Genomic DNA, 25,066 nt, shown 5'->3' with positions numbered 1-25,066 from the left:
ATTATATGAAATATTATCACTTTTGTACCCGTTTTATCCCATTCGAACTCCACAATTTGAAGAAAGATGATCATAATATGTGTTTTTTGGCTTATATATATGAGATTGTGGTGCATCGAAAACTGTATTTTTACACAAAACGAGTACAAACTAGAGCACATTCCACGAAATCTAAATTATTACGTTGAATTTGACACCATAAGGGTGGAGATGTAAGAAAAAATCATAGTTGAGGTGGGTGGCTGTAATTATCCAAACAAGAGAGGTTTTTTCGTAAATTAACTATACCTCAGGGGTGGTTGTAATTTACCCTAATTTGAAATGGAGTCCTTTGTAAAATTCTGTAGGTAGGGGTCCATTTCATCTACAGTGGCTGCCTACCGATCACCTAGTGTGATTCTATTGAACACGTGGCTGTGTATATGTGCATGGTCGTACTCATAATCGAATATTTGGTCCAGATACTCTTATCTACTTTTAGCATTCTAATTAATCATTCTACTTAATTAAGATACTCCTAATGAGGTAATCAATGATGAAATGTTATCATTATTGCATGTATTAGTCATTACTTTTGGACCCTCAATCTTTTGTTTGGATTGCCTAACTATGCCGACCTCTCTGATACTTATTAAGCGAAACCTAACACGGATTAAAGGTTGATATTTCAATATTTCATATATATAATACAGAGAAAGTTAGCTAGACCCTAATTTGGTAAATTCATGCAGGAGGGGGTATTTAAAAAAAAAAGAGAAAAATCATTTAGTTGTTATATTGACTAATTAATAGAAGTAAATTACAAATACTACCCTTAATGACTTATGTTTAACCCTAACTTATCCCCTCTATTACGTCGTTTTGAACGACAAGGAACGTCAAATTGGATTCGAATTGTAAAATAACTATTTAACTCGGAGAAGAGTTATTAATGGGTATTGGTGGAAGTATCATTTATTATCAATAAAACTTTTGAGTTTTCTCTGAATTTTCTGGTGGATTCCAGAGTTCCTTCTGACCTGAGAATTCCTTCTTCCACTCTCTTCTCTTTTCTTCTCGTTTTCTCTCTTTTTTTCGCCTTCTCCATTTTTTCCCCATTTTCTCTGTTTTCTTTCCCGACAGATGGGCTCTTGGTGGCGGCAAACAGCAGGAAGCAGTGGTGGTAGATTTTCTTGGCTATCGTTTGTTGACCCGGTTGAGAGGAACACGGTCACATTGTCGTCGGGGGTTGGGTTTCGATAGGCTGAGATTGGATTGAGTCGGTCAATTACCAGCCTAAAGACCGACCCATCCGTCAAACCATTTTTGCTCAAATTTGAAAATCGTTGCCGATCTAACCTTTGTGGATCGGTTGATGGTTGGCGACCGAATGTTTGGTTCCGGAATGGGTCGGTTGATGGTTTATACCCGCTACCTAGTCTACTTTAAAAAAAAAATCAAAGTTTGGAGTAAAAATACCACATTCTACGTATGCCTCAGTGTGATCATCGTTTATCAGTTCAAAATAATTAATAACATTTTACCAAAAAAACATAATTAGGAAATTCTAAGTAATTTAAAACGTGCACAAGAGCTTTAGTGGAGTTTTGTGGGCTTTTTGTTTAAGTTTGGGCAAGAAATTGGTTGAAGATTTAGGTCATTTTTTTTCCTAATTATTTTTAAAATATAAAATACTAATTATTTTGATAATTTAAATATCCACTTATGAAAACACGGCCTTTATTTTATATTTTTAATAAAATTTTAATGATATAGTTGGATGACCGATAATTATCGGTCAACCAACTTTTGATAATATTAGAAACCACCAACCGACCCATTATAGATGGGTTGGTTGAAATTTTCGACCCGATTCAATGGGTCGGTTAAAAATTGATTATCCACCTAAAAATATGGTTAATAATAGGTCGGTTGGTGGATAAAAACCAATCCAGTGTCAACCATAGGTTTCGATGTCACTCTGTGATGACAACGCGGGGGTATTTTGCACATATACTTTTTGAATATTAATTTTGGCCCCCCAATTTTTTTGTAAATGCATGCCTTCATCTTTTTTTTCTCTATAATCTTATATAATTATAGATACAAAAATCGTATCTAATACTAACAATATAAGATAAAATGATTACAATTTTTACTATTTTAAGTAAAATTTATAAATATTTACTTAAAATTTTCAACCAAAATATTAAGTGTAATACAATCATTTGGATTAAATAGATTTTATTTTTTGCATCATTCAAATATGATAAGATTATAATATACATTGTTTTAATTAAAATTAGCAATATAAACTTATTTTTGCAATGTTTTGTGACCCTTAAATTTTTTTCGTGGTTCGAACCTCATATATGTTTTGCACTTATACATTGTTTTGTGCTCCGAACCTCGAAATTTTGATCGCCCCCCTATGTTTTCATCCTGGTTCCGCCCCTAACAGCAGAGAGCGGTGTTGTTGGTGTAGGGGATGACGTAACTTCAAATTGATTTACGTTAATCAAATATGTAGCCACAGTTTATTAACGTAAATCAACTACAAAATTTATAATAATATCACCACAAAATTTTTGAAGTTGGTGGTTTTTTTTTTATTTATTATTATGGGCTGTAGCTGAGGAATTAAAACTCTGCGGCGTATGACGGTGGTGCCATAGATCGGTCGATGATTTCGTAGATTAGGTCATTTTTTGAAAACATATTATTTTTTAGAAAATGATGTTTTTTATGATTTTTTTTTCCGGCGTTGAGCGTGCGGTTCTCCGGCGTTGATTATTTTTTGAAACTTTTTTTTCTCTCTAAATTACTGTGTTAACATCAAAATTATTTTCCTAGACAGTAATATAGAATGAAAAAAAATAATATTACTAATATTACTCTCACGAACAGTAACATTACTGTCCCAAACAGTAATATTACTGCATGAGACGGTAATATTACGGTCGGAGATAACAAATTGCAGGCCAAGACGATAAAATTAATTAATACAGTAAAATTAGTGCAATAACTTTTTTTAAAAGGTTTCAAAAAAAAGGGAGGAAAAAAAAAAGTCAATGCCGGAGACCGTACGGTTTACTTGTCAGAAAAAAAAATTCACCAAAAAAAAAAAAAATCTCTGGTGGTGGCGGACAAAATTTAAATAAAGATCAAAATTGGTTAATTGGTGAAATTGGGCTACATTAAGGTGTAAATCATGAAATTGGAGTTGATTTATGGTTTAAAGGAGTTGGGGGTAATTTTATTACATAAAAAAAATGTTTTCTTTATTTGCAAATAAGTTTGAATAAAGTTAATTGATTTGCAACACAAAAAAGGTTGGATGTCCTTTTTTTAATTAAGTGTTCTTGTAATGAGTCAATTTACCATTTACCCGAAATTTTAATGTCAATTTTTAGCCAATTATGATTTACTGTCAATTTATTCAAGTTTATTAGTCATATTATATTAATTGGGTGGTAAGTTAATATAGGTCCCTGTTAACAAAACTAACTAGAACTAAATAACAAGCCTAATTAAATCTTTGCTTCACATCATTTATTAAATTCATTCCAAAAATGTCAATATATATATATATATATATATATATATATATATATATATATATATATATATATATATATATATATATATATATATATATATATATATATATGGATAAAGAGCACTTGATCCCCTCGTGGTTTGGACATTTTGCACATGACCCCATTATGGAATTAAATAGGCACATAAACCCATTGTAGTTTTGACATGTTGCACATGACTCCGTTATGGTATGAAATTATGCACATAACTCCTTTGTGGTTTTGACATTTTACACATGACACCCTAATGGTATGAAATTAGCACATAACCCCCTTGAATAGAAAATTAGAAAAGACTAAATTACCCCTAAAGTTTAGACAAATTACAATACCATCTGTTCGTTGGTTACCCTAACAAGTCAAAATTTCTTGTTTTAATTTAAAAATAATTATTCTATACAATGAAAAGCTTAATCTACTCTTTTGTAAAATGAGAAATATAATATATTATTATGTTTTTTTTTAATTTTAGCACATATTTGTTTTTAATTTAATTTTCATTTCAATTTTAGAAAAATGTTTTTTTTTTAGATTTTTTTAAAAGATTAAAAAAAATAAAGACTTTGTTTCTTAAAAAAAATTAAAATTCGATAGCAACTATAATATAATATATTATATAGAAAATAGTAATATAGTAATTATAATTAATGATAATATTTAAGATTTTCATATTGGTTTCTAAAATTGAATAAATTGTCAATCTTACAATAACTAGTATTTATTGACAATTAACTTGTACAATTGACAATTTAGTCAATTTTAGAAACCAATTTGAAAATCTTTAACATTATCATTAATTATATTTATTATATTACTATTTTCTATATAATATAGTATATTATAGTTGTTATCGAATTTTAATTTTTTTAAGACAAAGTCTTTATTTTTTTTATTCATTTGGAAAAAACCTAAAAAAAAATATTTCTCTAAAGTTGAAATGAAAACTAAAAAAAAATGTGCTGTAAGATTAAAATAATACAATAATATATTATATTTCTCATTTTACAAAACAGTATATTAAGCTTTTCATTTTATAGAATAATTAATTTTAAATTAAAACAAGAAATTTTAAATTGATAGAGAACCAACGAACAGTTGGTATGATTGCAATTTGACTAAACTTTAGGGATAATTTAGTATTTTCCAGATTTCTATTAAAAGGGGATATGTGCCTGATTTCATCCCATAAGGGGGTCATGTGCGAAATGTCAAAACTAGAAGGGGGTTATGTGCCTGATTTTATTCCATAAGGGGGTCATGTGCAAAATATCCAAACCACAAGGGAGTTATATACCTAATTTCATACCATAAGGGATTCATGTGCAAAATGTCCAAACAACAAGGTATATATATATATATATATATATATATATATATATATATATATATATATATATATATATATATATATATATATATATATATATATATATATATATATATATATATATATATATATATATATATATATATATATATATATATATATGATGATGCTAAAATATAGCTCACCTAGGGTGATGTAGAAAATGAACTGGGAGAGCAAAGCAGATCAGTAGCTTGACAACTTGATGATCCTGAGGTACCTGCGAAATGAACACACGTGAACTACGCCGGGGGTTGATCCGGCGGAAACCCCTCCGACGCTCAAGTCAGACGTGCTGATCATAGAAATGGTCCAGAGAATACGTATTGTAGTATTGCTCAGGTAATAGGACGTACCTTAATAAAATGAGGAAAACCTCTATTTATATGTCGTTTATTGGGTTGGGTTTGCTTTGTTGGGCCCAAGCCTTACTTGAAGGTGTTTGGGCCTCGGTGATATTGGTCTTCGATATTGGGCTCGTGGCCCAGTAGGTAAATAACTTGTAGGCCCATTGGGTTGGCCCAATTAGGCATATCATTAAGCCCCCCACTCTCGAGTCGATGTGGGGGCCATGTCGAAATGGGTTCTCAATCGTGTCGAGAGTGAAAATTGTAGTGTTCGTTCTTTGGCATATGGCCTGATGGTGCGCGAAAATGCATTGGAGTGTGTGTCGGAGGGGCGTGAATGCGCGTTGGCGCGACTAAGTTGTCGCTATGTAAGTTATTTGAGTCGTCGGTGTTGTCCCGCGACGATGTAGTAGCGAATTGTCTCCTCGTGGGAGTTGTCTCGTCGCGGGGTAATATAGTTGATCGAGTTATCTCCTCGTGGGAGTTGTTTCGCGATAATGTGGTAGCACGGATCAAGTAATCTCCTCGTGGGAGTTGTCTCGTCGGGGGGTAATAGAGTTGATCGAGTTATCTCCTCGTGGGAGTTGTCTCGTGATAATGTAGTAGCACGGAGCTAGTATTCTCCTCGTGGGAGTTGTTATTTATCGACATTGTCAATGTTTTTGACGCGTTGCTTGTATGTGTTTACATATAGCCTTGTGCGTGATGTACTTGAGGAGGGGATCAGGCTCTCAAGAGTTTTTTTATGGGGATCGTGCCCCTTGTTAGACCTCGTGGGTCGTAAGTATGTTTGGACCGTGGCCACGTTTTAATGAAGGACCCATCGAAAACAAGTAGATAAATTTTGAGTAATCAAGCTGGCCAGGCTATATAGATTCTCATAATATCTCTAAGTGTTTCTAGGGTTGTAATCGTGCTAACTTGAGCTTGCGATTATGTAGTGCATTGCGAGCGAGTTGTCTCTTCAAGAGAGTTGTCTTGCAGCGAAGTTGTAGGAGCATTGGATGACGCGCGATTGAGGAGCGTGCGGATTGAGGTTGCTCTGAGCGAGTTGTCTCCTCGTGGGAGTTGTTTCGCAGTGAGTCTTATTATCGAGCGAGGTGGTTGTACGTGGGAGTTGCCTTGCAACAGACTTGTAGTATCGAGCGAGTTGGCTCCTCGTGGGAGTTGTCTCGCTGCGGGTTGTGGTACCAAGCGAGTTGGCTTCTCGTGGGAGTTGTCTCGCTACGGGTTCGTAGTACCGAGCGAGTTGGCTCCTCGTGGGAGTTGCCTCGCTGTGGGTCGTAGGATGGAGCGAGTGGCCTCCTTGTAGGAGTTATCTCGCTGTGGGTTCGTAGACCCGAGGGAGTTGACTCCTCGTGGGAGTTGCCTCGCAACGGGTTATATGACTGAGCAAGTTATCTCCTCGCGGGAGTTATCTTGCCGCCGGTTGTAGTACCGAGCGAGTTGGCTCCTCGTGGGAGTTGTCTCGCTACGAGTTGTAGTATCGGGCGAGTTGGCTCCTCGTGGGAGTTGTCTCGCTGCGAATTGTGGGACAGAGCGAGTGGTCTTCTCGTGGGAGTTATCTCGCTGTGGTTATGAGACCCGAGGGAGTTGGCTCCTCGTGGGAGTTATCTCACAACGGGTTATAAGACGGAGCGAGTGGTCTCCTCGTGGGAGTTATCTCGCTATGGTTTCGTAGACCCGAGGGAGTTGGCTCCTCGTCGGAGTTGTCTCGCTGTGGGTTGTAGGACGGAGCGAGTTATCTCCTCGTGGGAGTTGTCCCGCTACAGGTTGTAGTTCCGAGCGAGTTGGCTCCTCGTGGGAGTTGTCTCGCTACGGGTTCGTAATACCGATGGAGTTGACTCCTCATGGGAGTTGTCTCGCAACGAGTGTGTAGGGCCGAGCGAGTTTGCTCCTCGTGGGAGTTATCTCGCTATGGCGTTGAGACCCGAGGGAATTGGCTCCTCGTGGGAGTTGCCTCGCGACGGGTTATAGGACAGAGCGAGTATTCTCCTCGTGGGAGTTAACTCGCTATGGTTTCGTAGACCCGAGGGAGTTGGCTCCTCGTGGGAGTTGTCTTGCTGCGGGTGGTATTACTGAGCGAGTTGGCTCCTCGTGGAAGTTGTCTCGCAAGCCCCCCACTCTCGAGACGATGTGGGAGCCAAGTCGAAAGGGGTACCGGATCGTATTGAGAGTAGATCGGTGCTGTAGTCTTGCGTTAATCGTTGGCATGGCGTGGTGAAATAATTTTTTTTTTTTATTTTCCATTTGATAACGAACGTTATTTGGTAGGTGCGTTAAAGAGCTCGTGGAATTTGGTGGAGCGCGTTGAAATTCTCGTGCGATTTGGAGAAGCGAGTCAAAATCTACGCGCAATTTGGTGGAGGGCGGTGAAAGTTGAGTCCAATTACATGGGAGCGCGCTCTCCAAGGAGGCCTTGGGAGGCGTGTGCGCGTGCATGGGAAGGCGCGCGCGTGTGAGGTACTTTTCCCTTTTTTTTTTTTTTTTTTTTTTGTTATTTTGCTGACGCGCGCGCGCGTCAGGCGCGTGTTCTCCACGCGCGCGTGCTGTGCACGCGCGCCTTTTTTTTTTTTTTTGGAGCGCGCGCGCGCGCGCGACTCGGCTGTCTTTCCTCCCTTTTTGTTTTTTATCTTCTTATTTTTTCTTTCTTCTTCTATTTTTTCATCTTCTTCTTTTTCTTCTTCTTTCTTCTTCTGTTTCTTCTTCTTTTACTCTCTTTTTTCTTCTTCTTGTTCTAGTATTTTTTCATCTTCTTTTTTCTTCTATTTTTTCGTCTTTTTTTTTTCATCTTCTTTGTTCTTCTGTTTTTTCACGCGCGTGCTGTGCACGAGTTGTTCTTTTTTTTTTTTTTTTTTTTTTTTTTTTTATTTGATGTTCACCCCTTTGGGGATGTTCAATTTTTTGAGTAGGGAGATTATCCTCGTTCCTTGAGATGGGATGTGCACCCCCTTGGGGATGTTCTATTTTTTGAGTAGGGAGATTATCCTCGTTCCTTGAGATGGGATGTGCACCCCCTTGGGGATGTTCTATTTTTGAGTAGGGAGATTATCCTCGTTCCTTGAGATGGGATGTGCACCCCCTTGGGGATGTTCTATTTTTTTAGTATGGAGATTATCCTCGTTCCTTGAGATGGGATGTGCACCCCCTTGGGGATGTTCTATTTTTGAGTAGGGAGATTATCCTCGTTCCTTGAGATGGGATGTGCACCCCCTTGGGGTTGAAAGGTAAGTGGATGTACCACCCTTGAGATGAGATGCCCAACTTTAGGATGGGATAGCCCCCCATTTAGGATGAGGCGATCACGAACCACTGGGGTGAGATGCCCAACCTTGGTGATATATGGTGCCACTGATTCAGTGGCAGCACGAGTTGAATCTTCCGTAATCATACGCTGAAGGTCTTCTTCGGTTATCTGAACCGTTCGAGAAGTAAGTAGAAATTGATCATGTTGAGGACCCAGTGGGGCCTCACGAGGAGGAGCGTTGGCTCCTGCTATGACGAATGAAATGTTTTGGGGGCGATGTGAGCCCCCAGGGAGTTGATAACCCTTGACGAACGAAATATTTTGGGGGCAGATGTAAGCCCCCAGGGAGTCGATAACCCTTGGCGAACGAAATATTTTGGGGGCGATGTAAGCCCCCAGGGAGTCGATAACCCTTGGTGAGCGAAATATTTTGGGGGCAGATGTAAGCCCCCAGGGAGTCGATAACCCTTGGCGAGCGAAATATTTTGGGGGCAGATGTAAGCCCCCAGGGAGTCGATGGCGGTGGTGCCATAGATGGATCCACATGTGAAGCAGGTGCTGGTATCGCGTTGGGAGCATTTGCTCCCATCGTGGCGATATATTGGGTCACGGCCTCTGTGGCAGCGTGAGTTGAAGCTTTTGCTATCATGTGTTGAAGCACATCCTCGGTTATTTGAACCATTAGAGGAGCAGGGAGTGGTGGATCGGCGAGTGGTGGGTCCCGAGTGGGATCACCTGAACCTCGCGAGGCAGATCCATGGGACGTGGAAGAGGTGGCAAGCCAGAGCCTCCACGAGGTGGGAGGTCGTTAGCTGTGTCATTTTCTCTCCGAGCGGACGCCTCAGGAGGATCTTGTTGGCTACGTGATCTGGTTCGCATCGTTCCCACAGACGGCGCCAAAATGATGATGCTAAAATATAGCTCACCTAGGGTGGTGTAGAAAATGAACTGGGAGAGCAAAGCAGATCAGTAGCTTGACAACTTGATGATCCTGAGGTACCTGCGAAATGAACACACGTGAACTACGCCGGGGGTTGATCCGGCGGAAACCCCTCCGACGCTCAAGTCAGACGTGCTGATCATAGAAATGGTCCAGAGAATACGTATTGTAGTATTGCTCAGGTAATAGGACGTACCTTAATAAAATGAGGAAAACCTCTATTTATATGTCGTTTATTGGGTTGGGTTTGCTTTGTTGGGCCCAAGCCTTACTTGAAGGTGTTTGGGCCTCGGTGATATTGGTCTTCGATATTGGGCTCGTGGCCCAGTAGGTAAATAACTTGTAGGCCCATTGGGTTGGCCCAATTAGGCATATCAATATATATATATATATATATATATATATATATATATATATATATATATATATATATATTTATACTTGCTACTATTAGCTAATTTTCCCTATGAACATCCAGCTAATCGATTTGAAAGTTATGTATCTGTCCTTATGGACTGCCCAAACCACTAAAATATGGTGCCCGCAGCCCACCTGAACCGCCACTTTAATTTCGTCCACATATACGAACCAAAAATTTCGAATAGTACTGTCTATTAATTGTGTGCTAACAAGTAATCGTACAACAATTATCGCTAGTAGCATTGGGTTGGTTTGGGTCGGTCGATTACCCGACTTAAAATTGAAGTGACAAATTGGGGAGGTGACAACGGGTAAAGTTGAAGGTGATTGAGACAAATTATTTCATATTATATTTTATATAGAGTATAAAGAAGAACCAAAATTTTATTTCGATCTCAGTAATTTTTTTTTTTTTAGAAAAATACTTTGATTTTAACTTAAAAGTTTTGGCTAAATACAAATCCGAGAAAAAATTCTATAATATTTTCCAAACATGATGTGGTCAATATACAATTAGGCACACTAATAGAAAAATAACTTTTTACGACGATCATTAATCGTAGTAAAAATGTATCAAATTCGTAGTAAAAATGCTTTTGTTATGCATTTGCTACGAATTTGCCTCGAATCGTATGCGGATGTGACAAAACTTTGCTACGATAAATGGCCGTAACAAATACTTTTTTGGTATGGTAAATCCTAGCATTTACTACGACTTCAAGAATGTCCCGTAGTAAAAATGTACCTTTTGTTACGAATTTTTACTAGGGGTGAGCAAAAAAACCGAAAAATAGAAAAGCTTAACCAAAAAACCGAGCCGTTTCAAACCGTACCGACATATACGGTTTTTAATTTTACAAAAACCGATATATTCGGTTCATGTTCGGTTTTAGCCAAAAACCGAACCGAACCAAACCGAACCGTACACACCCCTATTTTTTGCCATAGCAAAAAAATTGTATTAAAAAAACAACTTTCTACTAGCGAAGTAATTTCAATAGCGAAATTCAGTATTTTATTTAGGTGTGTTCAAAATTTTATATAGTAATAAGACAGTTAACTTTTTTAGCACGTATTTTTTCCAGGAGCGCTTAGCTAATGAAACATGAATGGATCATGGATGTTTTTTTTAATGAAAATATGGCGCGTCCCTTTAACCTAATAAATTTCCATATATCCGAGGGCCAGTATATATATATATATATATATATATATATATATATATATATATATATATATATATATATATATATATATATATATATATATATATATATATATATATATATTATGAAATTCTATATCTGATAAAATACGTCATGTGCTTTTAAATCGTAAATCTACACAAATAACTACCTACTAAATACATATACACATGGATGTGTGTTATTATTTTGTTGAGCAACGGTGGAAAACTACATGGCGTGATGAATTAGATTCTTAAAAAACCCCATATATATAAGATGTTGATATATTTCTAATATCAGCTTTGGAAAACATATGATTGTGATATATTATAAAATATAACTATTATGAATAGGCTTATCAGATCAAATATGCTTTGTTACGTGGGATAGAGAAAGAGAAAATTATAATATTCATCACTCAAGTTCACACCAATTTCGTATTTGATCTCCTATATTTAAAAAAAAAACATATATATTTATTCCCTTATGTTTCAATATTTAATATTTTTGGTTATTCTTGTCATTGTACCCTTAGTCTATCAGTTAAGTCAGTGATGAGCACACGCTTGATCCCGTTAGTATTAACGGAATTAAAATTGACGGAAATGGCTAAAATTGTTGACTTTTTAAAACATGAAGGAGGACCAAATGTATTTTTTATTAACATGAGTGACCAAATGTGAAATCGGTGCAAACTTGAGGGCCTAAAACTATCATTTTTCATATATATATATATATATATATATATATATATATATATATATATATATATATATATATATATATATATATATATATATATATATATATATATGTCTAAAACATAGGTTTTTGGTGTATCATGTTAAGAATAGACTCCGTTTGTCATGATTAAGAAATAGCATGAACAAGTATAGTCAATTATTGTTGAAAGGAATTGTGGTGCTTCAAATAAGTTGACTTAGTTGTATTATTGATATATATTGGGCACCATAATAAAGAGACAGGGGCAGGCCCATGGACCGGGCCGGGCCGGGCAGGGCCGGGGTTTCGCCTTTTCAATAGCCAGTGCTGGTGGCTACAGAAAACGAATCTGGTTTAGCCAATGGCGTGACACAAGCTTTAATAATACTAGAAAGAATATTCTTATAAGCTGCATATTGATATATAGATACTGTTGCTGTCTTCGTTTGTCGTCGTCGTCATCATCCATTATATTATCTTTTCTGCTAATAATTCACGAGTGAGTAAACCCTAATTTAGATGTGGGTACAGTACAGTTTGCTTTCATCAGAAAAAAGAAGTTTATAATCAACTTATGAAAGAATTTCTACAACTGTCAACCATATATTATATATATATAGATAATATGAACCTATACCTAGTTCTCATGCAGGATAATTCACTCTTACAAGTTACAATGTCACGTTTGTATTATTACCTTTGCATTTTATGCCATCAAACAACGATTGTATGTTTTAAGTGTTTGTGAATTGTGTAATTAATTATGTAAAATTTACATTTTGATATAGAATTAAAAGTTATGTTATAATACCTCCGTCTTTCAATAATTGTCTCTTTTAAAAAAAAATTGTGTCACAAATGATGCGTTAACTGTATTTATTTTTTTCAACTTTGCCATTTATTGCTCTTAATTGATTGAAAGATGTTTAGTTGAGAAATAACTAGTGACAAAGATAGTTTTCTATATTTTGCTTTAATCCATGGGTATTTATTATTTTGTTATTGTTAATTAAGATGTTAGGGATCCCTCAAATCAAACATAATTTGACGTGACATTTAACCCCGGCTACCTATCAATACTTGCACGAAAAAAGCGAAATCTTTCGCCCCCAGGCCCCCGTCCCTTGGCCAGACAAGTTTTTGATAGAGAAATGTAAATCATGGTAACTCAACGGCCCGTTAAGGTAGTGGACCCGGACCTGGTGCCCATAAGGAACCAACCTTCATTGGAGTTGAAATTCCCCCGGACCTGGTGTCCACAAGGAACCAACCTTCATTGGAGTTGAAATTCTCACACTGCAGCTGCCAGCATTCGATCATAGGACCTTGCACCAACTTACCACATCTGAAACCAGTTGAGCTACACCCAGGCGAGCTAACCCATCAAGAGATGCTCAAACTATTTTGCACCATTTAAGAAATGTCCCTTCCTAATTTCAGCCACCAATTTTTCCAATTATGCCCCACCTCATCACCCTTTTTTTTATTTTTTAAATTTTTTTTTTAATACTTTGTTTCCGTTTTTTAACTTTTTTTTCTCTATCAAGTATATTAATCGATTATGAGATATAAACATAGTCGATTAAGAATCGACTACTGAAAATAACAAATCACAACTATAAAAAAATACAAAATCAACAATATTTTACGAAAACAAAAAATATACAAACATTATAATTGATTTATACAATTGCAATCAATAAAAAAAAATAGAGTCGATTAACCTTAATCGACTACCAGAGCATAGTCGATTAACTTAATCGACTATTGAACTCGTACATAGTCGATTAAGGTTCCAGCCTGAACGAATTTCTCTACCCGCGCCGTTATCCGCCCGGTCCACCAAAAAAATCATAAATATGCCGCCCCATTGTCACCACACCGCTGCCACACCACACTTTGTCAACCATAATGGGAGTTCGATCTCATAGTCTCCCAGTTTCCAGAACTGGAATTCTCCATTAACGGCATTACAGAAGAACTCCGTTAAAATATAACAAGCATAAAATAGAGAAAAAAAAACACAGAGAAGAGGGAAGATGAAGAATCTGGAAATTCATGTTTTGTTCCAACAAACTTTAATCTTGTCAAAATGAACAGAAAATTATGTCAGATCTACTCACACTCATGACATATTTGCAGAAATTAATCCCAAAACAAACTGGGTGTTTCTTTACTCTCTCTCTTCATTTCTTACGAGATTTACTGTAAGAAAAAATAAAAATAAAATAAAGATATTAATGTGAATATACGGCTTCAATCCCGTTGATGATATGAGTGACGACCTTTTTCATAAGTACACAGAAGAAGGAGAGGAAAAATGAGGAGAGATAGAGAGAGAGGGGGGGGGGGCTCATTCTTCATTTCTTTGCAAGTACATAATAATATTACGGGAGAAGAAAAAAAACTCGATAGTTCTCTATCGTGTAAGTGAAAACATTAGTTAGTCTCGTTAGGCAAACGAAAAAAAAAATCGATTTTAAATTCAAACCATCGTGTTAAATTTCTTGCTCCGACCAGAATCGCCAACAACAAGCACAAGTTCCGGCAGTCGAGGTCGGTACTAATCCTTCCCATAAACCCGTTTTCCCATTCTTGAAGGTGTCTAATGTGAGTGGTAACAAAAATCAATTTTCACACCTAAATCAAGAATCAAGAATATACTCTCAACTCTCGAAATCCTCATCAACGCCCTGCACTGATTAAATCAAGAATATAATAATCCAGTTTTGAAAAAGTATGTTGGACGATTAAGGGTAGTTTTGGAATTATGAAGATATCTTTTGGGTGGAATATTAGCTAAGGGGGTTTTCTATAATTATTTTTGAGAGGGAGTGTTTCGGGGGGGGGGGGGGGGGGGGGGGGGGGTCCTGCTAATTTTACATTTAAAATATAATATGACCTACATCCCTATTTTGTTTCCCTAACTTGTCTCTATACCCTAACTATAGTTTCTATATATATTCACGTTTCTGGAATAATGTATTGCACTTAATATTTCGGGAATTCATTGCACGATCTCATACTATTTTTATATACGCATTGATAAAAAAATTCAAAAATAACTAATATTCATAAATTTTATTTAAAATAATACAAGTTTTAACCATTTTATTTTATATTTTATATTAAATATGATATATTATAATTTATATAAGATTATGGAGAAAAAAAAAAAAAAAAAAAAAAAAAAAAAGAAAAAAACAAAGGGCTAAGTCACATATTTACAAAAAAAATGGGTGGGGGGGGCGCAAAAGTAACATTTAACAAATACAATACGAAATACCTAGAAAAAAAATTAATCTTTGGGGGTCAACAGCCCACCCCCAAGAGTACCGCCAGTGCTCTCATAATGTGGGATAGGTTTCCCTAATCATAGATCTATATGCTTTGTGTCGAGCCTTAAGACAAGTGTTTATAATTCATTTTTGTGTATAGGCTAAACAGTGTACTAATTAATACAATTAGCCTGATGATATGTGTTTAATTGCATGCCAATCTCTAATGAGCGGACAATCTCATTGATGCAAGTTCGAGTGTACGTGCACTCAACCTCAATTTTCTACTTATATATTTCGAAAAACATTAATCACAGCACGTGGACGAACTACTGCAAATGGAGTACTCTAGTTTTTGGCACGATAATTATTATTAATTAGACATAAATTAAAGAAAAGTAGACACGACTATGGTTCGGTTTCGGTTTCGGTTTTGGTTCTGATGATGCTAGAGATAGATCACCTTAGAGAGTTGAAGTAGGATGAGCTGGAAGAGCAGAGTGGATCACTGGCTCCCGAGCTTGACGACCTTGAGATACCTGCGATCATAGAACACGTAAACTAAGCCGGGGTTGATCCGGCGGAAACCCCTCCGACGCTCAAGTCAGACGTGCGGATAGAAGAAATAGTCCAGAGAATACATGTTGAAGTATTACTCAGATAATATGACGTATCTTAAGGAATGAGTTCAAACGTTTATTTATACCTCATTGATTGAGCTGAAGTTTAATTATTTGAGATTGTCGGACCAAAACATGATTTGAAGGTAATTGGGCCTCGGTAGTAGTGGTCTTCAATATTGGGCTCGTGGCCCAGTAGGTAAAGGAATTGCATGCCCATTGGGTTGGCCCAATTATACATATCAGGTTCGAAACCGTCGGTTCCGAATTCGATTTTAGAGGAACCGGAACAAAACCGAATATTTCCGGTTCTTTATGGTTCGATTCCCGGTATGGTTCCCGGTTCTAACTATAGAACCGGACAGTTCTTAATAATATATATATTATTTTAATTATTTTAATTATTTTAATTATTTTAATTTTGTTTATTATTATATTTAACTAAAAAAATACTTCAAAAAACAGTTAAACAATACATAAAAAAACCTAATTTTTTTTAAAAAAATACTTGAAAAAATATTAGTTGTAATTATAATTAATATTTTTTTTTATTTTTTAGTTTTTTATAAAAACCGGTTAGACTGGTTCGAACCGCGGTTCTAACCGATCGTTAGCGGTTATTGAAATGGGGAACCGGAACTGTATCGATTTTTCCTGTTTCGGTTCTAGTCAAATCGTTTCCAATTCTATTAAAAAATCGTTGACCCGAGTTTGGTTCCGGTTCTGACCGAACCGGTGGGTATGTCTAAAGAAAAGAGGCTGTGCTGTATGTAAATTACTTATTTTGATAAAGGACAATATATATTTGAGGATAATCTTTAAAATTGGATTAAAACAAGTGGTTCTCATGTGATAGATATATATCATGCATGGTCCTGCCAATTATAGCAGATCACGCTCTCTACCATATAATATATATTATATTGATGTGGGATCACTTGAGATGAGTAGTTCAGAGGTCGAACTAGAGAATTGATTAGGAATGCAGGTTCAAATATCACGAGCTTTTGCGTTGAGCGTATACAATGCTTGTTCGTCTCTCCTGCAAAACCACGTAACATACTTTTATGTGGCACGTCAGGGAGTTCCTTGGCGTTTACCCTGCAAACCTACTTAACACACATGCAAAACCACTCAACACACTTTTATGTGACACGCCAGGGAATTCCTTTGCGTTTACCCTGCAAACACACTTAACACACACCCTCCGACGCGTAAGTCAGATGATGTCGCGTGTTGATAATTAATTCAATACTTGAAAGCAATTAAGTCAAATGCAAATCACGTACCTTATAATGTTGATTACATTGATTACAGTACTGAAGATTAAGGCCCCGTTTGGTTGGCAAGATAAGATTAGCCAAGATAAGATTAAATAATCTAATGAGACCCAATTATTTTATTGTAGCTTGAAAGGTCCAACAAAAAAAACACATTAAAAGGCAAGATAAGCCAAGATAAGGCAAGATAAGCCATGATTATATAATTTTGGCGGGTCGACCCGGCAAGTTATTGAGGATACCAAACATCAAATTAAGTCCAACTATTTAGTTAATCATGGCTTATCTTAGCAACCAAACGGGGCCTAAATAGATGAAGGCTGACAAGAACTTTCTACTATGTAACCGATGTGGAATTGTAATTCCTTTTATATTAAGGAATAATTCATATATATATATATATATATATATATATATATATATATATATATATATATATATATATATATATATATATATATATATATATATATATATATATATATATATATATTCTTGGTCCCAATTGAGTTCTAATTGTCCTACCAACAACAAATGTGATAATACCATTACAGATCCACAAGCGATAAATTGTGGACAAAACACAAAAGCCTTATTGAACTAAAAGTTGTGGCTACTAAAATTTTAACAAATGAATATGTTGTCAAGAATGTTACAAAGCCAATAGTGTCAACTTTAGTCAATTAGGTGGTCACCATATTTTTTATATGAAAAGGCATCAAGATTGATCGACCATAAAATCAGGAGATATAAGAACCGAGCGCGAGATTGTTTTCGAATTAAGGTTGCCGTTGATTCGTTTCGGCGCACTAGGGTTTTTGTTGCATGTAATAGTGTTATCGGTTCTAGGGATCGGTCGAGTTCGAATACTTCAAATGAATTAGTCCAATTCAAGTACTCCATAAAAGTGAATATATAATTTTGAACAAACTAAGGACATGTGTTTTGCTTCTTAATCAAACATATTCCTTGTTCGAAACAAGTCCAAGTTAGAAAATGCCAAGAAATGCATGTGAGATGTTGAGATTTTGGGCCCTTTAATTATGCCAATTTTAAAGCTAATTATATCTTGGTCAAACATAAATTGCACCCATGTCCTCCTACCAGTGTTGTATATATCCCATGTACTATAAAATGCGATAATGCGGCCCCTGCCGTGGTAAAGAATCCGTCCATTTCCAATGTTGACCCACCATTGGACTAGATGTTGGACAATTTCAGACGAAATTAGCCTTCTGGTTGTGTATAAAAGATGTCCCTCTTTCTTTATCTCTTGTACTCAATTTACTCCCTATGTTTTTCATGTTTCCTCCCTAATTTTATTTTACATAACCAAAAAATTTCACACAAATTTTCTGGAAAAAGAATCTATATTCTGAAAATTATTTAAATTTCCTTTTAAATATATAAAATTTTGCACTTTTATTCCCGGCCTAAAAATTTCACCCAAAATTTACGAATTTCTTTTATTATAGATAATATTTTTAAATTTCTGAAATTTTATAATTTTATTGTCGACCAAAAAATTCTCGATTTAAAATGCTTCCCGTAGTTCTAATCCTCAAAATTCATGCATTTCATTTTCTATATCCAAACACTACATGAAACATTTTTCTAGAGCTACTTGTTGAAGCAATCGGAGTGCAAAATAATAAAGTAAAAAATTGGCTTAATCCCATTTTGCACCATTCAAATGAAGCATTTTGGCACTTTGCACCCTTGAAAAACAATAATAGCACTTTGCACCCTCAAAACACAACAAATCATTCACAATGCACCCTAAATTGAATAATAAATGATAATTCATTTTTTATTGATTTTTTTCCAGGTGCAAAATAACAAATTTCGAGCGCACAAAGGGCGAAAAAATAAAAATCACACCGGATAATTGAAAAAAAATATATTTTCTTACAAAATAAAATCAAATAAACATTAATCACTAAATTATCCGATCAATAGATCTTTAACTGTCATTGGTGAAAATATTATGTAGAAATATTTGGAAGAAAATATGATTTCAAATAAATTGATAAAGAAATAGCTGAAAGATTTTATTTTCGTAAAATATTTTTTTGTGATAAAACATATAATTTTTAAATACCACTAAAAATATTAAATTACTTTTATTAGCTTTAAAAATCACGTAGAGTGCATTATGCATGATATATTGTGTTTCGAGGGTGCAAAATGTCAAAATAATATATTACAAGGGTGCAAAGTAGGATTAAGTCGTAAAAAAATTGTTCAAGTAATAAAGTGAACAAATGCCTATTTATATCATATAGATATAACTACGCTACATAAACTTACAGTATTAGAGATATGAAGATTGACCATGAAGTTAAGCAACCACTTTGTCGTATTTTATAGTACAATAAGGTATATGTAATACTGATGATAGTACATGGTTGCAATTTAAAATGTATCCCTTATATATGGTTCACAACATCCTACACGTCAATGTCTTTTTTGCTGATTTTTGTATTATTTATTTTCCCTGTAATTTTCACTTGAAAATTATGTATTTAATGGCTCTCCACATCATTCTCGTTTTCTTTTCTTTTTTAATTTGTTCTGGAGCACGTGTCTCCGTCTGTCCGGCATATTGAATCATGGGGAATACGATGCTACACCCGGTGATTTTCACCGGGTGGCTCTTTTCTTGACATGTGTGCTTTTTTATTTATTTTATAATTATATTTCTAAAACCCATTGGGCCATAACTGAACCCGTAGTGGGAATCTTATTAATTAGGGTGTCTGGTTATATTCACCAGGTGTAGCATAGAATTTCCCAAATTATACTTATTTTTATTTATTTTTTATCTATTTATTTATTTATGCGTTGTATATTCTGAACTTTTTTCTCTCTTTTAAGGCATGTTCGAGCTTAATTGCCTAGAAGTTTAAGTCAATGAAACATCAAATTAGCTCAAATAGTTACAAATCCAGGCTCAATTACTCTAAGCATAGTCCACCAAATGATATTAGGAATTAGACCAACAATAAGTTAAGCTGTTACGGCTTAATCTCACTTTGCACCGACATGTAGCTTTTTATCATTTTTGTATTTTTGAAAAAAATTAATAACACTTTGCACCATCAGAAACACAATAAATCATGCATAGTACTGCACCCCAAATAAATTTTTAAAGCTAATTAAGATAATTTAATTTCTTGTAGCTGACCACCCCAATTACTTTGCAAGACCTTATGACCCAGCCCCAACATACAAACTTTTTGGGCAGGACCCTTCTACAATCTACAATAAAACTTTTTTTTTTCTAAAATGATGATAAAATCTATGTTAACTCGCTTATGTAAGATATACAACCAGTGACAAGGCTAGATATTTGTAATATAGTGATGTTAAAGTTTTCGGAGGTTCGGTGGCAATGCTTATAAATTTAATAATTAAGGGCACCGTGATTAGAGGAATTATTGAAACAAGTAACAATCATTGATTTAATATATATTTCTGAATTAGGGTTCCCAATATATATATATATATATATATATATATATATATATATATATATATATATATATATATATATATATATATATATATTCCGAATAAATGCTATTATATAAATGAAATAAAAAAATTGTGGCCCTGAATTTAAAAACAAATCCAGGGCCCTAGGCGATCGTCTACTTTATCTCTCCTGAACCGACGTTAACAAGTGGGCCGATGGGCTAGCCTGTGGCTGGCTCGTGAACGACTTACTCCTTTTTTTTTGTTTTGTGAAATAACGTTTTTACCCCATAAAATGGTTGTTACAATTTGTTGAAGGAGCAAATTTGTTATTTCCACGCCAAACTACTGAGTAATAACATATTTGACCCCATTTAACAACTATACATGGGGTACTTACGGTTTTATCTATCCTACACCCGGTGAAGGTTACACCGGGTAATTTTTTACCGTTGATCTACACATACCAATGTGGGTATGTGTGTGTTTGTGTGTATATGAATGGTAAAGATCTACCCTGTGTATTTCACCCGGTGTAGGATCTCAAAAGCCGGGTACTTACGGGACAAAATTATTTTCTAAATGTATAAATACTTAACGAACACTCAAAAAATTCCACACGATTTCAATCAATTTTCATCTTACCTTAGAACCAATATAATATTCCACAATACTATGAACAATTTATAAGATTTTGAATGAAATCAAGACTCAACACTCAAAAGAGATTTCTTCTCAATTTCTCAAAATTGAGATTCAATTTCTCCAAATTCGGGTTCTTATTTCTTGTATTAATGTAAAAATAGTAATGAAAAAAAATCTCTTTACCGGTCTAAGAAAATTAATTTTCAGAAAGTACCGAGCCTTTAAGAGTTTCGAAACCTTTCATGTAAATGGGACAGTAGAAACAAATTGGAAATGAAAATTCAACGGCAATTTAGGGCAACTCATGGCTCAAAACATATGGGAGTGCTTAAGGTTACAACCAAGGGACCCTTGCATTCCTCTTTCCACGACAAGGTTTTCCGAACAAGGTTTAAGACTCGTTCGATAGCATGATCAGCAAGGTGTTTCTTGATATATTGGTAATTTGATAGTAGTCGATAAATTTGTATTGCATTATTCTGAGAATGAGAAATTCAGTTTTCGATCTTATTAGTATAACATGTGATTGGCATTACAGAAGGGGCCGTGTAGTTTCAATGGCACATGATGCGGGACATCTAGGCGCCAATGGACATACATTATTTATAGCATAAGTAGTATTTTCTTGTATGGCATACAATGAAGTTTTACCTAGCAGAAGAATTTTACATAGTTCATTGAAAGAAATTGTAACTAGTTTACACAATCATATTTTGGTTTATAACTTCAAAGATTTTAATTTATGCTAGTTCAGTTAAATGTTATAGCTATTATATTTACTTATTTTATGTCGGGGAAACATCGGGCGGGGCAAATTGTCATCCCAACGTCTATATGTCTCCTCTGCCTTTGATTTCTAATTCTCAAATAACACCCTAAGTTTTATGAGCACATTTATTTAAATTTTAAAAATTGTGAGTTGCTGTTTTTCTTTATTTTTCGTCAATTTTAGTGTTTTTCTTTATTTTTCGTCAATTTTTTAGTTTAATTTGATTATATTTTTATTTGTCTACATGAAATGATGACAACAACCACAACATAAGTCACTCTCGGCGCTAACTTTTGTTACTTTACGACGACTACTTCCTTAAATGAAGATAATGCACTTACTCTCATCTAAAACTCGCATGCAAACCGATCAAAATTACACTTACAAAGTGTAATTTACGTACAAACTCGACTGAGAAATATCTAACCAGTAACTTTGCATATTTATAGCGTTTTACACAGATCCACGCGACACAAACCAAAGTATGTTACTGTATATATCAAATTAAACTGCATAAATTGCGTCCGAATCGCAGAAATACCAGCAAGAATTCCATACCGTCACTCATTTAGCACAACATCGTACATAGAAACCCGATGAACCAAACGAGCGGCAGTGCTTTACATCAATAGCTACCAAATTTCTAGGATGATGTACCGAACATATCGAAAGTAAAATAGAAAAAAGTATATTTAAAGAGTGTAATAGAAACGAAACCGAACCGAACCAATACTCACTCTCTACGTATCCAATTCTCTGAAAATGTTCAACAGTGCCAGAAAGAGGTTTATGACATCGAGATAGAGTGCAACGGCAGCCCAGATATATTCATCATAGCCATACCGTTTAATCAGATTATCAGTGTCGTAAACGATATATCCGCAGAATATTACAGCGGACAAGCATCCGTATATCATCACGCTGAGCTTACCAAGCGGGTAGAAAATCTGCGGTAATAATCAATTTTACAGTAATCAAGATTGATCGTAACTGATACAGAACAATAATCAAACACAATATGTATTTGTACGAACCTGAATCAGGGCAAATACCAAGAGTACCATTATAGCCCCGGAAAGAAACGGTCCCAAAAAATTGAAATCTTGACCTCGTTTTGCGGCCCAGTAAGTGTATAGAGTGAGACTGACTACAACGACGGCAGTTAAGATAGCAGCTTCTAGAATAACTTTGCCTGCCATAAAAAAAAATCAACAAATATAACTAAATCCTTGTTTGGTTTGTAAGATAAGATTAGTGAAACTGGATTGAATAATCATATGAAAAACCTAATTATATTGGGAGGTCCAATAAATAATCTCCCAATTGGCGACTAGTAGAGTCGTTTTTTCAACGAATGTGGGCCGGACCGGAAAATTAATTGACTAACAGAACATCTAATAAAGTCCAATTATTTATTTAATCATGGCTAATCTTACAAACCAAACGAGGCCTTTGAAAGCTATGTATGAGACGACCCTTGCGGACTGTGAATATGAAACATAAGTACTTAACTACACCTTTCAGCGCATAGACGGCATTTCAACAGAATAGTAGATTTATGTGAAGGAATAGTTATGGCAAACTCTCATCAAAAGAAAAACGAGAAATTCTTTGGAGAGAAGTCAATACATATTGGAGGACGTTCAGAAATTATGAAAACATAGGTATACCGCCATTTTCACACATAAATTAGGAGCTACGTTAGTGTACAACACGTATTTCCTGCTCGTAAATACATAAGAATACAGTAATTAGTGTAGGAATTTCTCGTAATTAATGACAACATATTAACAAGGTCCTGTATGCAATGCTGCATCTAATGCAAATAGTTGTTATCTAGTATCCTTCTATACGTAAGGTTTATATAATTATCGAAATCTGTAAGGTTTATACTTTATACGATGTTTAAAAACCTTAAGAATTTCATATTCCCGATAACGAACAACAAAACTAGATAACCAATTCACAATTCGAATACCACAAACACAACAAGAGAAAGAAAATTAAAAAAAAAAAAAGAAAAAAAAAAGCAATAAACACAAATCGAGAACGAACGAAAAATTGCTCACCGCTGGTGTACGAACAAGTCAACCCGACGGAAAACGCAAGGGCCACAGTGAAAATCCCGAGCAGGATATAATTCACAGGGTGCTTCTGGTAATAGTAATACAGCGGGCACAAAACTACAAAACCCCCCAAAAAAACAAACACCAATCAGTACAAAATACGAACACCCATCACAAATTACCCAGAAAAAAACTGTCCATTCAACAAGAAAAAAATAATTAAAAAAAAACAAAAAACCCTACCAATAAAGGGGGTGATGACGAGGACAATATAAACCGCCAATCCAGCACGGGTGGTGGAAAAGAAGAGTGAAATGGGGTGAACAGTGACAACAAGGGCTGAAACAGCAATTGTTAGAAGCAACTGAATACTGACGATCGTATATATCTTGCGGATGAAAGACCACCGGAGTTCTGGGCTTTCCGTCATCATCGGGTACAGCGGCTCGCGGCCCGATTCCAAGTCATCTTTCCCGGAAAATTGACCCCACATATTTCCGATCAATTGAATAATTTGTTCAATATTAACAGTGCTGATTGCAGATTGAAGAGAGCTGTTTACGAAATTGGGGGTTTTTTTTTTTTTAAGATTAGGGTTGATTTTGGTACTAATTGCAAACGAAGCGTATATATATTAGAGCATCGGTAATGGTTAAGAGTTGAGAGAGACCCCGGTGTCAGTCCTTACAATTTAGGGGGTGATGGGGTTGCTCTATTGGACAATAGACAATCATATGATGAAATATTTCGTGTAGGCCTTGTTTGGTTGGCAGCTACGATGCACGGAAACTTCAATTCACTCGTGTCGGAAATATTTCGGGGTCATTTCTGTAAATATAGTTTTGGGTACGTTTCTGATAATAATGAAAAATTGGAAACGCGTTTCCACACAAAATAATTCCGTATTTCATTTTAAATAAAAAGTCCGAATTGTATATGCTTAAAAAAATCTTAAATATTATGTCTCATTTTCATTTCTAGTGGTGTTTTAATATTATTGTAGATATTAATTTCATACTAAAATAAATCTAAAAAACTCAAATGTAATTTGTGGAATGATATTAAACATTATAATATTCTTTGGAAATTATGATATGCTAATAAGTTGGTAATTAGGTGCAAT

At 35.2% G+C, this 25,066-nt stretch overlaps 1 protein-coding gene and 1 long non-coding RNA gene across 2 annotated transcripts; both read right to left on the bottom strand.

The window, feature by feature from the left end:
- Window positions 1–16,471: 16,471 nt before the first annotated feature.
- On the bottom strand, window positions 16,472–17,036 carry LOC148765393 (uncharacterized). Its single transcript, XR_016029795.1, has 2 exons — window positions 16,996–17,036; window positions 16,472–16,898 (listed from the first exon to the last, which is right to left on the bottom strand). It is a non-coding gene; the product is annotated as an uncharacterized LOC148765393 (long non-coding RNA).
- Window positions 17,037–22,345: 5,309 nt separating this feature from the next.
- Window positions 22,346–24,692, bottom strand: LOC105954104 (protein LIFEGUARD 2). Its single transcript, XM_012977773.2, has 4 exons — window positions 24,187–24,692; window positions 23,947–24,060; window positions 22,912–23,069; window positions 22,346–22,824 (listed from the first exon to the last, which is right to left on the bottom strand). The coding sequence occupies exons 1-4, from the start codon at window positions 24,434–24,436 to the stop codon at window positions 22,618–22,620; spliced, it is 729 nt and encodes a 242-aa protein (XP_012833227.2). The 5' UTR covers window positions 24,437–24,692; the 3' UTR covers window positions 22,346–22,617.
- Between the last annotated feature and the right edge of the window lie 374 nt (window positions 24,693–25,066).

This window comes from Erythranthe guttata, chromosome 14, assembly GCF_056151865.1.
Source record: "Erythranthe guttata isolate IM_541 chromosome 14, IM_541, whole genome shotgun sequence".
NCBI lineage: Eukaryota > Viridiplantae > Streptophyta > Magnoliopsida > Lamiales > Phrymaceae > Erythranthe > Erythranthe guttata.
Note: the sequence above shows the minus strand (reverse complement) of the source record. Positions and strands in the feature narration are given on the sequence as shown.